Source organism: Naegleria gruberi (assembly GCF_000004985.1).
Source record: "Naegleria gruberi genomic scaffold NAEGRscaffold_2, whole genome shotgun sequence".
NCBI lineage: Eukaryota > Heterolobosea > Eutetramitea > Acrasida > Naegleriidae > Naegleria > Naegleria gruberi.
The window spans coordinates 59,127-73,283 of record NW_003163325.1 but is presented as its reverse complement, the minus strand read 5'-3'; the positions used below and the strand labels follow the sequence as shown (position 1 = coordinate 73,283).

The 14,157-nt window shown below is 32.4% G+C and overlaps 4 protein-coding genes and 1 non-coding gene across 5 annotated transcripts; 3 read left to right on the top strand and 2 right to left on the bottom strand.

Moving 5' to 3' along the window:
• The first annotated feature begins 822 nt into the window (after nt 1-822).
• NAEGRDRAFT_56583 (uncharacterized protein) lies at nt 823-4,068 on the top strand. The gene has a single exon (XM_002682742.1). The coding sequence runs from the start codon at nt 1,110-1,112 to the stop codon at nt 4,035-4,037; it is 2,928 nt and encodes a 975-aa protein (XP_002682788.1). The 5' UTR covers nt 823-1,109; the 3' UTR covers nt 4,038-4,068.
• Nucleotides 4,069-4,155: 87 nt separating this feature from the next.
• NAEGRDRAFT_t18 lies at nt 4,156-4,244 on the top strand. The gene has a single exon. It is a non-coding gene; the product is annotated as a tRNA-Thr (tRNA).
• Nucleotides 4,245-4,299: 55 nt separating this feature from the next.
• NAEGRDRAFT_77868 (exocyst complex component Sec3) lies at nt 4,300-7,470 on the bottom strand (the record flags this gene model as incomplete). Its single annotated transcript, XM_002682546.1, has 4 exons — nt 4,300-6,107; nt 6,154-6,334; nt 6,375-6,526; nt 6,577-7,470. 4 exons carry the CDS (start codon nt 7,468-7,470, stop codon nt 4,314-4,316), a joined length of 3,021 nt encoding a protein of 1,006 aa, XP_002682592.1. The 3' UTR covers nt 4,300-4,313.
• A 110-nt stretch (nt 7,471-7,580) lies between these two features.
• NAEGRDRAFT_29703 (uncharacterized protein) lies at nt 7,581-10,163 on the bottom strand (the record flags this gene model as incomplete). The annotated part of the gene is made up of 3 exons (XM_002682545.1): nt 7,581-9,286; nt 9,365-9,763; nt 9,860-10,163. 3 exons carry the CDS (start codon nt 10,161-10,163, stop codon nt 7,581-7,583), a joined length of 2,409 nt encoding a protein of 802 aa, XP_002682591.1.
• A 458-nt stretch (nt 10,164-10,621) lies between these two features.
• On the top strand, nt 10,622-14,150 carry NAEGRDRAFT_45339 (uncharacterized protein; the record flags this gene model as incomplete). Its single annotated transcript, XM_002682741.1, has 2 exons — nt 10,622-13,902; nt 14,072-14,150. The coding sequence occupies 2 exons, from the start codon at nt 10,622-10,624 to the stop codon at nt 14,148-14,150; spliced, it is 3,360 nt and encodes a 1,119-aa protein (XP_002682787.1).
• Between the last annotated feature and the right edge of the window lie 7 nt (nt 14,151-14,157).

Here is a 14,157-nt window from a genome sequence, read left to right as displayed (position 1 = left end):
TTCCACTGATATTCTGCAAGCAAAGTGAAAGAGTGCAACTTCTGATTAATGACAATCATACATCAGATCACCACATAGAGAAGCACTTGACGCAATTTTACAACCAATGAAATATTCGTAAATATTGCAAATTTGCCATCATGTGATACACACAGGCATTGGCAAGCACATTAAAAAGTAGAGAGATTGAACTAATTCAGGAGAGAACCTAACCATTGCTTATTTTGTGATAGGAAGGACACAATCATCACAATCATAGAATATGCAAACTATTGGACGAAGAGTATTCCAAAGAAGATTTTGATCCATCAAAATACAACTTCTTATCTCATGACATAGCTATCTTCCAGATAGTGACGTAGATGATTACAGTGTCTGTTTAGAGAGTGATGAAGAGAGTTTGACAGAAAGTGAGTCAGAAAGTGAGAGCCAACAACAACTTACCGTTGGTAACAGGAAAAGGCCTGTGGTAATAGAATGAGTGATATACTCAACAGTTTGATGTGAACGTATTTTTTTTAAAAATTTATTGATTACAAAAAATTTTTCATAATTTTCCGTTCCTTTTCTAGTGTTTTTAATAGTGAACAGTTATTTTGAATAGAAAATGAGGCTGTGCCTCATTTTCTATTAAATAAATCAAAAAACAGGATTGTTTATTTTTACTTTCTCTCACACAAGCCTCAATATCATTATTAATCTTGTTTCCTCACCTTCGAAAAAATTGTAAATCATTGACTGCGAATAGAATTATTATCACAAGCCAAACAAAGAAGGATAAAAAATATTCAATAGAGTTTTGAAAAAAAATAAAAGACTAACCGAATTTTTCCTCAAATAATTTTTTGAGCTGAAACAATTACTGCGCGTGTTCTGCAGCAAACCGTAACAAGAAGGCAATTTTGAAGAAATTCGTAACGGCTTTCATCTTGTATCACATTCACCTGAGAGAGTTGGTAAGACTATTATTGTTACTTTCTAGAAAATTCATTCTATTAGAAGAGGATATTTTGAAAGGACTTTAGCTTGCGGACTATTTGCTTCTCATCATCCTAATAATAATTTATTCCATCATCATATTAGAAATATATTAATATAAAACAAAGAAAATGTCAAAGAACACCTCATTCAAGAAGTATACAGGAGGTCTCTCCCAATCCATATCCATCCTCAACAATGTAAATGCTCTCCCAAATGCTCCACCTGTGGTTAACAAATTCTACAGTGAAAACTTTGGAGGATCTTCCTCCAACACAACCCAACCAACAACTTCCTATAATCATCATTTAAATCCTTCCATCATCAAAAAGACCACAACAACTACCACATCAAATAGTGATGCATTTGCTCAGAATTATCACTATCACAACATTACATACTACCAAGGTCATTCTAAACAACGTTATCAACAATATCATCATCAACCTAATGCTGTTAATCCATACTTTGATGAAGAAGCTTTCTTCCTCCAACAAGAACCATATCCAGAATATATTGCTGCCACTTCTTCATCAGTAACAGATGAAATAATACCATCCACCTCCGCTTCCACACCAAATGAAACTAAGAAAAAGATCCAATATATTGGCTCTCGTATCTATAGAAAATCAACAACCACAACTACCACATCAGGACCACCTTCACCTAACAAGAATAAGATACAAAGAGAAGCTAATCAATATGGGAAGAGAGCATTCCACACTAACTTGAATACATTTGCTTCACCTGGTTCTATCAACTTGTCTCGAGCTTTTAGTCAAGAATCACGAACACCTCAAAGTATTATAGTTGAATATGATGACGAGTTTGAAAGAAAGTTGGCAATAATAACAGGACCAGAGTCACAGGATGAAAATAACAACAAGTGGTTGATCGTTGACATACATGGTATGAACAAGGTTGTAAATTCCAATCAATTAACCTATCAATTTTCGAATGAGAGTAATGACAAAAGATTCAACATTGATGATGCCAAGCAAATGCAAATTGATAGTGCCAATATGATTTCAAACCTTACAACTGAGGATTGTGACAAGATGTGGAGATCATTTTTACAACGAAAGAATGTCAAAATAACTATCAAGGAAGCTTCAGAACACCTATTCCAATCTACAGATGCTACTGCCCTCTACTCTGCCTACAGATTCTTGTACAAAAACCCACTCTACTTTAAACATACATCCAATCTCAATTTTGAATGCAGATCCCTTAGAGAAGTCGAAGAATTGAAACATATGGGATCCGAGGAAAAGGAAAACATTCTTCTAGATAAGCTCTTCTTACTCAAGATAACGAATCGTCTCTTGGTAACAAATGAAGAGAGGAGTCTATTTTACAAACAATTAAGAAATAATATAATGAAGGAGATTAAAGCTATGCGACCTGATATTGAAATAACTAGGGATAACTTAGAACTCGATGAACAAAAGGACGCAGAGAGGCTAGGAGTATTCAGACAATATGCGCTGGGAATGTACTCTAATCTTGAAAGTAGAAAGAGGATTTATGAAGCATTTTTCAAACCTCTAGGTGCTGATGATCACTTGCAGGCATTCAGAGTTGCAAGAGATTTGAAACTATTCAAAACACAAAACATTCACTTATTGAGGTCAATGGAAGAAGATATGTGCCACATGAAAGAAGAGGACAAATTTAAGCAAATTGTGGAAGAAGCTAGGAATTCTATAATGTCTGCATCAGATCCAGACAGCAAAATCAGAAAAGACTTGAGACACCTGACTGTATTTACAATTGACGAATATCCAAAGACTACAGAAGTTGATGATGGAGTCAGTATTGAAGTTAAGAATGGTGAATACTACATATATGTTCACATTGCTGATGTTACCAGATACATTGATCAAGGCTCAAGCATCGATAAGGAAGCTCAAAAAAGAGTATCCAGTGTTTACCTGCCTGACATTAAGTTCAGTATGATTGCTGCTGATCTGAGTGCAAACATTCTCAGTCTTTCTGATTTGAAGGAAAACTTTTCATTAACCTTCTCTTCAAAGATTAATAGTGATGGTTCTCTATCTGAATGGGATGTCTTTCCAGCAATACTCGGAAAGGTCAAGAAGGTAGATTACTCTATGGCTGACAACATTATTGAAAATACTGTCCAAGCTGAACCTGAAGTTCAACAAGCTTTCGAACATATGGTTAAAGTTGCTAATTTACGTTTTGCCTTTAGAATGGGTAAAGGTGCAACTCCACCAACTTTGACACCAAGACCAAAGGTTTATGTCAGCGACTCTGAGAAGAATATTGAAGTTTCCACAACATTTGAGGAACTTGTGAGTCCTTCTAGAAGATTGGTACAAGAATTTATGATTGCTGCCAACGAAATTGGAGGATTCTATGCTCATCAACATGATATTGCTGTTCCTTATAGAGGTACTAGAACTGTTACTACTGATCTTCCACCTCTTCTTTCCAATGAAGAAATGCAAAAGATTCTTTCTCTTCGTACTAACTTGCCTGAAAAGGATGTTTGTGAATTGGTTGTTGATTCTAACAAGAAATTCTACCCTATTGCAGGTGTTTGCATTAATCAATCACCAAAATTCCACCAAGGCATTGGTAGTGCAAACTATGTTCAAGTCACATCTCCAATCAGAAGATACAGCGACTTGATGGTTCACTATCAACTCAAGGCTCAAATGAGAGGAGAAAAACAACCATTTACCTGGGATGAAATTCAAGAAATGATCTTTGCTATTGAACCAACAACTAGAGCTATCAATAGTTTGCAAAAGAAGAGTGAACGTTTTTGGTTATTGAAGTATTTTGAACAAAATCTTACCAAATCATCAAATCTTAATAAGTACAAGGCACTTGTATTAGAAACTAGAAAGAACTCTGTTACAAGTTTGGATCCTAATGAACTTCCTTACACATCAGAGCTTTATCTTATGGAATCAGCTTTTAAGACTAGTGTCAAGTCAGCTCAAAATAGGGCTGCTGGAAATTTAGTATTTGTTAGAGTTTCTTCGGTTTCTCCTTACAATGATGAAATCACTTTTGAAGAAGCATAGATGTAAATAAAAAATTTAGTGGGTTTATTCTAAAATTTTTTACCTGAACAGCATTGTGGACATGAAATGTTTAAATTAGAATTTTTTCGAAATTTTGTCATATGTTGCTCATTGTGAGGGCGGCTTAGCACAGTGGTAGTGCATCAGTCTTGTAGGCAGAAATGCTGAGATAACTGAGGGTCGAGGGTTCAATTCCCTCAGTCGCCTTTTTATTTTCCCATTATTGCCACCAATACAAAAGAAAAAAAGATGAAAAAAGATGTTGATGACATCTATTTAATCTTTAATATTCAAAGAATCAAATATTGCTTCCACTTCCTTTGAACTAGTTGGTTTGCATGTTGGATAGCTTTCTGTAATGATTGATTCAAACCTTTCATATTTTGTTGTGAAGAATTTTCTCAATCTGGACCAGACTTCTTTGTGAAGAGCTTTTGGTCCTCTTTCCTCAATGGCTTTTGGAATTTTGTAGGTAGACTCATCCACATTCTTTTGTCCAATATGTTTATCCGTACGTTTCATTAGGTCCGTAATTCCTTTTTGGAGAACAGTTTGATCATACTTTTTGATTAATTCCTTAACTTTAGACTTGGAGAATTGAGTTTGATAAATAATGTCTTCCTTTGATGTGGTTTTAATACAATCTTCCAAACCATCAATAAATTGGAATAATTGCTCAAATCTAAAGTTAATCATCCAGAGGATATAGAATCTGCAAGCATCTTCGAATCTCTTCTTGGCAATATCAGCTTGTTTTGCAAGCAACTCATTTTGACACAAGTTTGGTCTCTTCAGTAAGGAGTGATAGAAATATGAGTAGTTCTTCATTCTAAATGCAGAAGCATGCTTTTCATTGGTATTGGCAAGTTTCTCCAAAGAATCAAACATAGCTTTGATAATCTTTAAATAATCAGTCGTGGCACTTGATCTAGCAGTACTCATATCTGAAAAGTTCATCATGATACTTTCAAATCTATCGTTAAAGTAGGAAAACTTGGCAATATAAGGAACCACATGTGTCTTTTTGATGGTGCACTTATATTCCTCAATAGATTCTATTTGTTTTGAAATAAACTTGTGGATAATCTGCTGAATGAGTGTCTTGACATATAAAATATATTCTGAAATGTAAACACTTTTTCCGTTATAGTATCTGAATTGTCTTTCAGCAGCTAAACTCATAGAAAGAGAATAAAATTTGTCAGTATTAGACTCAACATATTTGGTAATCTTTGCCATACTTTCATTGGTTTCCTTGAACATCTTTTCCATCATTACATAAACCTCTGATTTTAGAGAGTTTTGACTAGTTTCTGCTGCTCCTGGTACAATATCAAGAGATTTTTTCTGATCTCCTTCTGTGCTCTGAGTTTCATCTTCACTTTCGTACTGTTCATCAAATGTTACAAATGGAACTTCCTCCAAACTGGTATCCATTAAGAATAATTTAGAAATATGTTGTTGTTCTTGGAACATTGTGCTACAAATAGTGTTCAAGCAGTAAGCATAAAGAGTGTCAACTCTGGATGAAATATCAGACTGTTGAGGTTTTACATATTCAATAATTTCATCATCAAAATCTTCTTCTTCATCTGAAAAATCAATTTCAGTACCTAGTGTAGATTCATCATCCATCATTGTAGCCTTTGAGATTGAATCTGATACTGATTTTGGAATTTTGATGGATTTTCTCAGTGATGTATGCTTTGTATCTTTAACAATTTTTTCTGTTAATTGTGTACTCTTTGTACCCAACAAGAAAGTTTTGCTGACCTTGTTTTCTTTTTTGGACTTGATTACAGATCTAACATCGAGAATATATTCATGGATTTCCTTATGATACAAGGTAGACATTGCTTTTGTATATTTTCCTTGTAACATTTCTAATGGTTTATCCATCATTTTGTCCTTCTTCATTAGAGTGAGTGAAAATCTCTTTTGAGATTCCTTCCACTTGGCTTTAAGTACTTCGAATAATTGTTGGTCTTTTACAGCATTTTGTGTGGAATGTACACATTCCATGAGAATAGAATATTTTAATAATTCTTTGTGAATGCAATCTTTGTGGATCTAATTATTGAATGGTAAAAAGATGAAATTGTACAACTCAACCTACCTGAATCATATCTCTATGATAACTATTATAATTTACAGTTTTAAGATCTATGGAATATTTGTAGTTCTTTCCTCTTTGTTTTAATAGTTGAGAGGCAAGTTTTTTAAAGTAAGACTTCATAAACATTTTGAATCTATATACAAAGTTGAATCTCAACTCTTGGAAATATTTTACACGTTCCCTAAAAATAATTATCAAATTTCAACGAGAAATAAACCTACTTTACAGCTACCATATCGTCCATACCATCTTGTAATTTGTTATTGAGAGATGATTGCAGTTTTTCCACAGCATCATTAATCTTATTTAATTTACCATCAAAAGGATCATTTTGGATACTTTTATCATAACTATCAGCAAATTCCAATGTATTCTAAGTAAGACAACATTAATAGTAAATATTTGAAATATGAAACAACATACAATTAAAGAGTCCAGTTCATCAGAGAGGCATTTCAAGTTTCTGGCTTGAAGTTCCATATTGTTATTTTCAGATTCAATTTGAACAATATCTTTTTGCATGAGCATCAATTTCTTGTTATATTTCTCTAACCAATCGTTCATATCTTCAAGTAAATTTTCTGTATTGTCAAGTTGTTGAATAATCATTTCCCATTGATCTTGCTTTTGTAAGATTGCATGAATATTTTCTCTTTCATAAATAGCCAATCTTTGGTTGAGTTGGGATGATACTTGTTTTGCGTCACTCATATCTTCATTAAACTGTTCCAACACTTTTCTCATAATCTTTTCTTCTTCCTCAGTGACTAAATCTCTTTGAGAGACATCTCCAATTTCATCTTTAAATAAATTTTCCTCATCATTTTCTTCTTCCTCTACAATATAATCCGATAATTCAACAAGATTAATGTTTTCCAATACTGGTTCAGTTCCAAAATTTTCTCTACAGACTTGTAATAATTTAGAAATAAAAATGTTCTTTTGTTCGACGTTATCGCTTATAATTTTGAATGGCTTTACATGGTTTGTAAAATGTAAAATAAATTCCATATCGGATCCTTCTTCGGAACCTTCAATTTTAGCCAATCTCTTCAATTTATAGGATTTTTCAATGTGGAAAATTCCTTCTTTATCACGTCTAATAACTAAAACTTGAATTGTGTATCCCTTCTTCTTTTTAGAGGTAGTAATCATCTTCTTTTTTGTTGTCAAGCAAACAATTCTATCCTCCATAATTTTACCTCTCTTCTTATCAATAACAACATGTTGTACGTTGATCACGGAAATCAACTGTTCACCACTTGCAATAGCGAATAATTGTTGGATGAGTTCCTTCCACAATGCTTCGCTACTCATTTTTTAATAAATAATTTTATTTAAATTAAATATTGGATGATGATTTATCCATAAATCACTTGTTCGTTGTTTTGTGTTGAAAATTATAATACTATTCCAATTTTATTCTCTTATTTTTTGAATGCAGTGTTTGAAGAGCTATATTGTTGCTGGACAAATCGACGTACTCTAAGATATTCCTTGAATGTTTCTAAATTGCCATAACATTTTTCAAACTTTTGCCATCTATCCCAGAATTTTGTAAAATGATCAGTATTGTCAGGATTGCAGAAAGAGGACGCAAAAGCAAAAATACTTCTTGCACGGTCAACTTCACCAAGTTTCAGTTCCATGTAAACATATTTAAGTGCCAAGTCTCTAATAAATACATATGATTCTTCCTTGGCATTATTCATCTCTACAGATTGATTCAATGCAAGATCAATAACTTCTCTTGCCTTAGCAACTCCATAAGTTTCAGTAATACGTGTGATGTATAATTGATAAAGTTGGAATTGTTCTTGTGAGTTTGGAGTTACAGACTTGGTTGCTCTATCATATACATTAATTGCCTTTGAGCTGATTCCATAATTTTCTTCAAAGTTGGCATACAATAAGAAAAAGTCTCTAGCGTGTTGGTTTTTCACAATATACTTCTTTTCAGAGGCAAACTCTTGGGCAGCCCTGTCGATAGAGTAGAATGGTAAATTTTTGATGGCTTGTTCAAACATGTCTCTACTTCTTTCGGATTTGGTGTGTTGGTATCTATTTACAAACTGAAGTAAATATTGCATCCAAATGGGAAAAACTTGTGGGTAGTGGAAGAGTGAGGTTGCTCTCTCGAATATTTTGAATGCTTCTTCAAAATACTTATTTTCAATCAATAAATTAGTAAAATTAATTACAGTATTTGGTGTAACAATTTTGAGATCTATCATTTCGTTGAAGAATTTCTTCATTCTCTTAATATTCTTGGTAGTTGACTCTTCAAGATCTAGTAAAAAACTCCACACAAGTAGTGAGCGTTGGCAAGATAAAGTGTTTGATTTGTCGTTTGGATGAGTTGCTTTAAATAGAATAGCTAATGCTTGCTGTGGATTGTTATTTCTCAATTCCATTTCAGCATAATCAGTAACAACTCTCTCCAAGTCAACCACAGACAAAATGTTTGTACTATCGTCTGTTGTTTCACTCAAACATCTATCATATACTTCTCTAGCTTTTTCAATAGATTTAAGTTCCATTTCAAAGAATCTAGCATAACTGTTCCAGATTGTAAATAATTTGCCGTGAGTAGCTTGGTCAGACTTGATATTTTGTATAGCTTGCTCATAAGCTTCAATTACTCTTTCATGATCTTTGATGGCCTTTAACAGTTTAATTCTGTTGTGCCATTCATGAACGTGACTTGGATTTTGTTTAAGTTTTACAGTATTTAGAAGTAGTGCTCGTCTATCCATCAATCCTTCATATTTTGCAATTAATATTTCAAGCTTTGCTTCAAGAGCTTTGTCAGGATTTTCGCTCTGAAGATCACTCATTTGTACTTTGATAAGCTCATCAAAGAGTTTGGCATATGTATCAAATATCAAATTCCAATCCTTAACTGTGGATACACTTTCCATTCCTTTTTCATAAATTCCCATAGCAATATCAAATTTACCATATTGAATATAATATTGTGCGAGAGTAGTCCACAACTTTCCAACCTCACTTGGATATCTCTTAATACCAGATAAGAGTGTATTTTCAATTTTTGAATGTGGCATATTAATAGAGAGTGCCTTTGTTCCAAGAATATCACAGAAATACTCCCATATTTGAAGTGGAGAGTGATCTGTTAGGTATTGTACAGCTGATTTTTCAAAAACAAGAGCCTCATTTTGTTTACAAATGGCATCATTTACAATAACACTTGAGGCTACTGATGATGAGTTAGTTTTAGAATCTACCTGTGTGGAGGCATAATTCAAGAAATAAATATATAATTCGCATAATTCTGTATAGCAGTTATTTCTATTCAGGTAATCTACATAATTGTTGATAAATGAAGGTTCCAATCTTAAATATCTTTTCAATAATCTTCTTCCTGTTTCTGTTGGAACTTTAGATTGTGGGTTGAGTATCCACTCCATAGATATGAACTTCCAAATGATTTGATGTTGAGTTAATGGAAGTGCCTGCAGGGCACGATTAAGTACCGATCTAACATATGTAATTGATGGTTGATATCTGACAATAAACTTTAGATACTTTAACCATATTAATGGCATTCTATGCATGGTGATTAAACTTTTTTCAAAAACTTGATTGACTGCTTCAATAATTTTTAAATCAAGATTCTTTTCCATCAGTTTTGGTTTATCCTTCATGATGTCATCATGGAACTTCAAATCATGTTTATCCACACTAAGTTCCACAGGATCAAGTCTAGTGATCGGATGAAGTGATTCACATTGTACAATCCTCACATCAAGATACATATTCCATAATTTATAACTTCCTGGTAAATAGGACAAGGCTCTTTCAAAAGTAACATTAATAATATTATTGTATTGATCAGAATTGCTTTGAAAGGTTTGTTTGTATTTAATATAGGCTAGCCACGTCTTGAGCATGTACGGATTACTGACGATTTTTTCTTCGAATTCAAAATCTTCCTCCGTACTAATAAAAAACAAGCTACTCGTATTGCCTCCTAGTGATTGTTCCATTTTTTTAATTAAAATTATTATTTTATATTCACCTTCAACAATAAATCATTTCTTTCTAATGAGCAACAAGATCACTTCACTAAAATCGAGTATTATCTTCCTATCAAAAAAACATTTTCATCCAATAACAACATTTATCTATCACGCGTGCTCTTTCTGCTGATATTGAGAGAATTCCCAAGCCATTCAATACCATTGGTAAAAAAAGCGGCAAATAAAATTAGCTTCAAGTTCCAGCAATCACCCAAAGAAAAAAAACTCACAGCTGCTTTCTTCACAAAGCCTTTTTTGATTGTGGTCAGACCTCCCTCGGATCTTGATCATTTGTGTAGCCAGCTGCAGATTATTTTCTGAAACTCTTCATCACAAACTAGTATTTCTTTTGCTGATCAGCATGTAAAGTAATAGTAGGAGACTGTCTAAATATTTCTTTATTTCTCACAGAGCTGTGATCAAAAATGTTTACCGAATATAATGATCGTCATTCAAACTTTGTTGTTCTTGTAATTTGTTATGAACACAAAGCAACTATTATTGATGCTAAAAAAGCAACAAAAAACAATAGTAGTAATAGTGGTGTTGCCAAGAGTTTTAATGATAAAGCAACTAATGGTAAAACTAATAACAGTAATGAAGTTAAAATTGTTCGTAAATGGAACGAATTTAGATTACCATTAAACGAGAATCAAGTATTACAGTGGAGTCAATTGCCAAATAACAGTGAGTTGAAATTCTACCACGTTCCAACATTCAAGCATTGCATTGAGAATGGTATCAATTTTGTGAATTATGAAAATCACGTTATCAATGATAGTCAGGTTTTAGGCAAGGAACAATTGCAAAAGAAAGATTGTTATTTTGTTTTCACATCAGATAGTTACTCTATAGACTTTGATCCTAAAAAGGAAGAGTTAAAAACTAAACTGATATCTAATTTTTGTGATCTATTTGAAATTGATACCGATACCAGTTTATTCTATCTAGAAGCTTCTGATTACGATATTAATTTAGCAGTTAAAAATTACTGTGCATCACAAAGAAGCAAATCATTGGAAGATTTGTTTTTACTCCATTCCAAGAATGGTAAAGCTGACCTGATATCACTCTTATTGAATGTAGAGTTTGATAAGACGTGTAAAAACAACATAGGCATGACTGCATTGCATTTGGCTGTCAGGTACGAGCATTTGGACTGTGTCAAATTATTATTACAATCCAAACTCAAGAATCAATTGAATGAGAAAGATGGTATAGCAAACCTTCCAATTCATTTAGCAAGTATGGGAAATAGTGTACCAATATTTGAATTATTGCTAAAGGAAACAAGAGATATAACTCTTAAAAACATGGAAAAAGAAACAATTCTACATACACTCTGTAAAGGGCAAGCTAACGTAGAAATTTTTGATTTATTATTTGCAAAGATTTGTGAACATTTTGATGAAGACTTTACAAAATATTCTAAATTTTTCAATTTGTTGAATGATGACGGTGAATCTGCTGTCCTCATTGCAGTTAGAAAAAATCATTTCCATCTCGTCCAACATATTGTGAATTCTCAATTATTTTCTTCCTTGTTTAATTTTAATTTAAAGAACAAACTTAGCCAATCAATCCTTGTTGTGGCTTGCAAGGAAGATTCTGTACAAACTTTGCAAATCTTATTACCAGTTTATAACCAAATGATTATGGAAAGAGATGAAAGAAGTTTCACTCCTCTTCACTATGCTACATTATTTAATAGCTTAGCAGCTTCTAGTTTGTTACTACAATATTTGGATATTCAACAGTATGATACTGTTTTGTTTCATGGTACTATTACTCCATTACAATATGCAGTTTCTCAGAATAATATTGAACTCTTAAGACTCCATTTGAATTATCTTACTAACAATAACAGTTTGAGCACAAATAGCAATCTTAACAATTCCTTGAATCACGCATTATTTTTGTGTATTAAACAACACAGAAGTATTGAATTAGTTAAAGAAATTTTACAATACCAAGTAGATATTAATCAGAATATGGAAGGTCCTTATGAATACATTATTCCTGAAACAACAACTCCTAAATTTCCATTGGTGGATTGTGTTCTGAATGATAGCAAAACAATTTTCAAATTTTTGATCAGACAACCAAACATTAATGTAAATCAGCAATCAAAGGAAACAGGTATGACATGTTTGCAATATGCAATCATCAAACACTATTTGAAGCCAACAGAACACTCTAAATACTTTATTATGAAATTAATCAAAAAAACTAATCTGAGTATTCAAGATCATTTCCTACGCACTGCATTGCATTTAAGTAAATTGTGCGAATTCAAAGATATTTCAGAGTCCATTGAAGCACTCAATGAATCGAGATATATCAAAGATTTGAACGACATACCATGTAAAGATTATACAAAGGAGAGCAGTTTTGCAAGTAATTTACTTTTTGAAAAATACTGCAAGTATGTTACTCAGATGCAAGCTCACGCCGTAAATTACAAACTCTTCCATGGCGTTTATTTACAGCATGAAATTTTGAACTTTTTGTACAATGCCAAGTTGAGTGTAAATGATTTACAATCAATTTACAAAAGAATTTCATATTTCCAAAAGTATTTACCTTCTGTACATTTTATCAAACATATCAATCTCCCAATATTCCCACAATTATTGAATTTCAAGTATGAAAACAATAACTTACATCTTGTTTATTCTTCCAATACTCTTTTCGAACAAACAAGTAGTTGCAGATTTTATTTAGACAACAATTTATTAACACATCCTATACATCAATTTAGTACCATGTTGAAAATTATTTCCTCAATTTATGTTTTGCACTATTCAAATATTACACATGGTAACATCAAACCTAACTCATTCAGATTTGTTAATGATACGAAATTGCTATATGTTTATGATTATGGGCTATTGTTCAACCAATTAGATGAAAAACAATCTTCTCCTGAGATTAAAGCATGCAAGAACAATTCCAATGGCTCTATCAATGATATTCTTTCTAAAAAGAGTAACGATATTTTCAACCTGGGACACGTACTTCATGAAGTTTTGTTTGGAAGCAAATATGGAGAAAAAGACTTTTCAGTTACATCAATTGTACAGCAATTATATTCAACAATAATGGCATGCTTTACAGATAATGAAGAATTCAGACCAGACATCAAAGAGTTATATGATGCCATCAGGACAACTATTCATACTCTTATTGGTATGCTTAAAGAATCAGCCTCAAAACAAGATCCAGCAAAAATACTTGAAATGGAGCTAAAATTGGTTGATGTAATGATAAGCAGATATGGCTATAATGACCATACCAAACCTCATGAAATGAATGCAACACAAAATATTGGCAAGTGTATCTCTAAGATTAATGAGTTAGTTAAAACAGAGCAATTAAGTATTCTAAATGTTTTCAACCAAATGCCAGAACATTTAGATAATAATACTATCAAACAATTATTTAGTACTATTCACTATTTAATTCAAGTATTGAATGATAAGTTTAAAGCAGCAGCATTCGATTTATTGAGAGTATTATTACTCAAAAAAGAATGTGTAGAATATTTATTAACTCATCACGAAAATCTAACACTTGTAGATATTTTGGATAGAATGAAGAATGTTAATAACGTAGATGGTTTCACATTAACCTTGATCTCGAGTTGTCTAGCACACTGCTTGATTCATCCTATTGGTTTGAACTACTTTACAAATCATTTAGACAAGTATGATTTGCTTATCAATTTTATTTTACAATTATTGAACTCTACCTCTAATCAAGAGAAGAATGCTTTCAATGCTTCAATGATTTTACATAATTTAAGATTTAATGTACAAAGAATTGGAGTTCAACTTCCTCCTATCTTGTCTGATCATTTAACTATTCTTGTCCAGACACAATTTAATTTCCCATTCATTGAAAAGTCAGAAACCAGTCAACGTAATACTCGTTCCTTATTGGAAAATTGTGTAGCAACTTT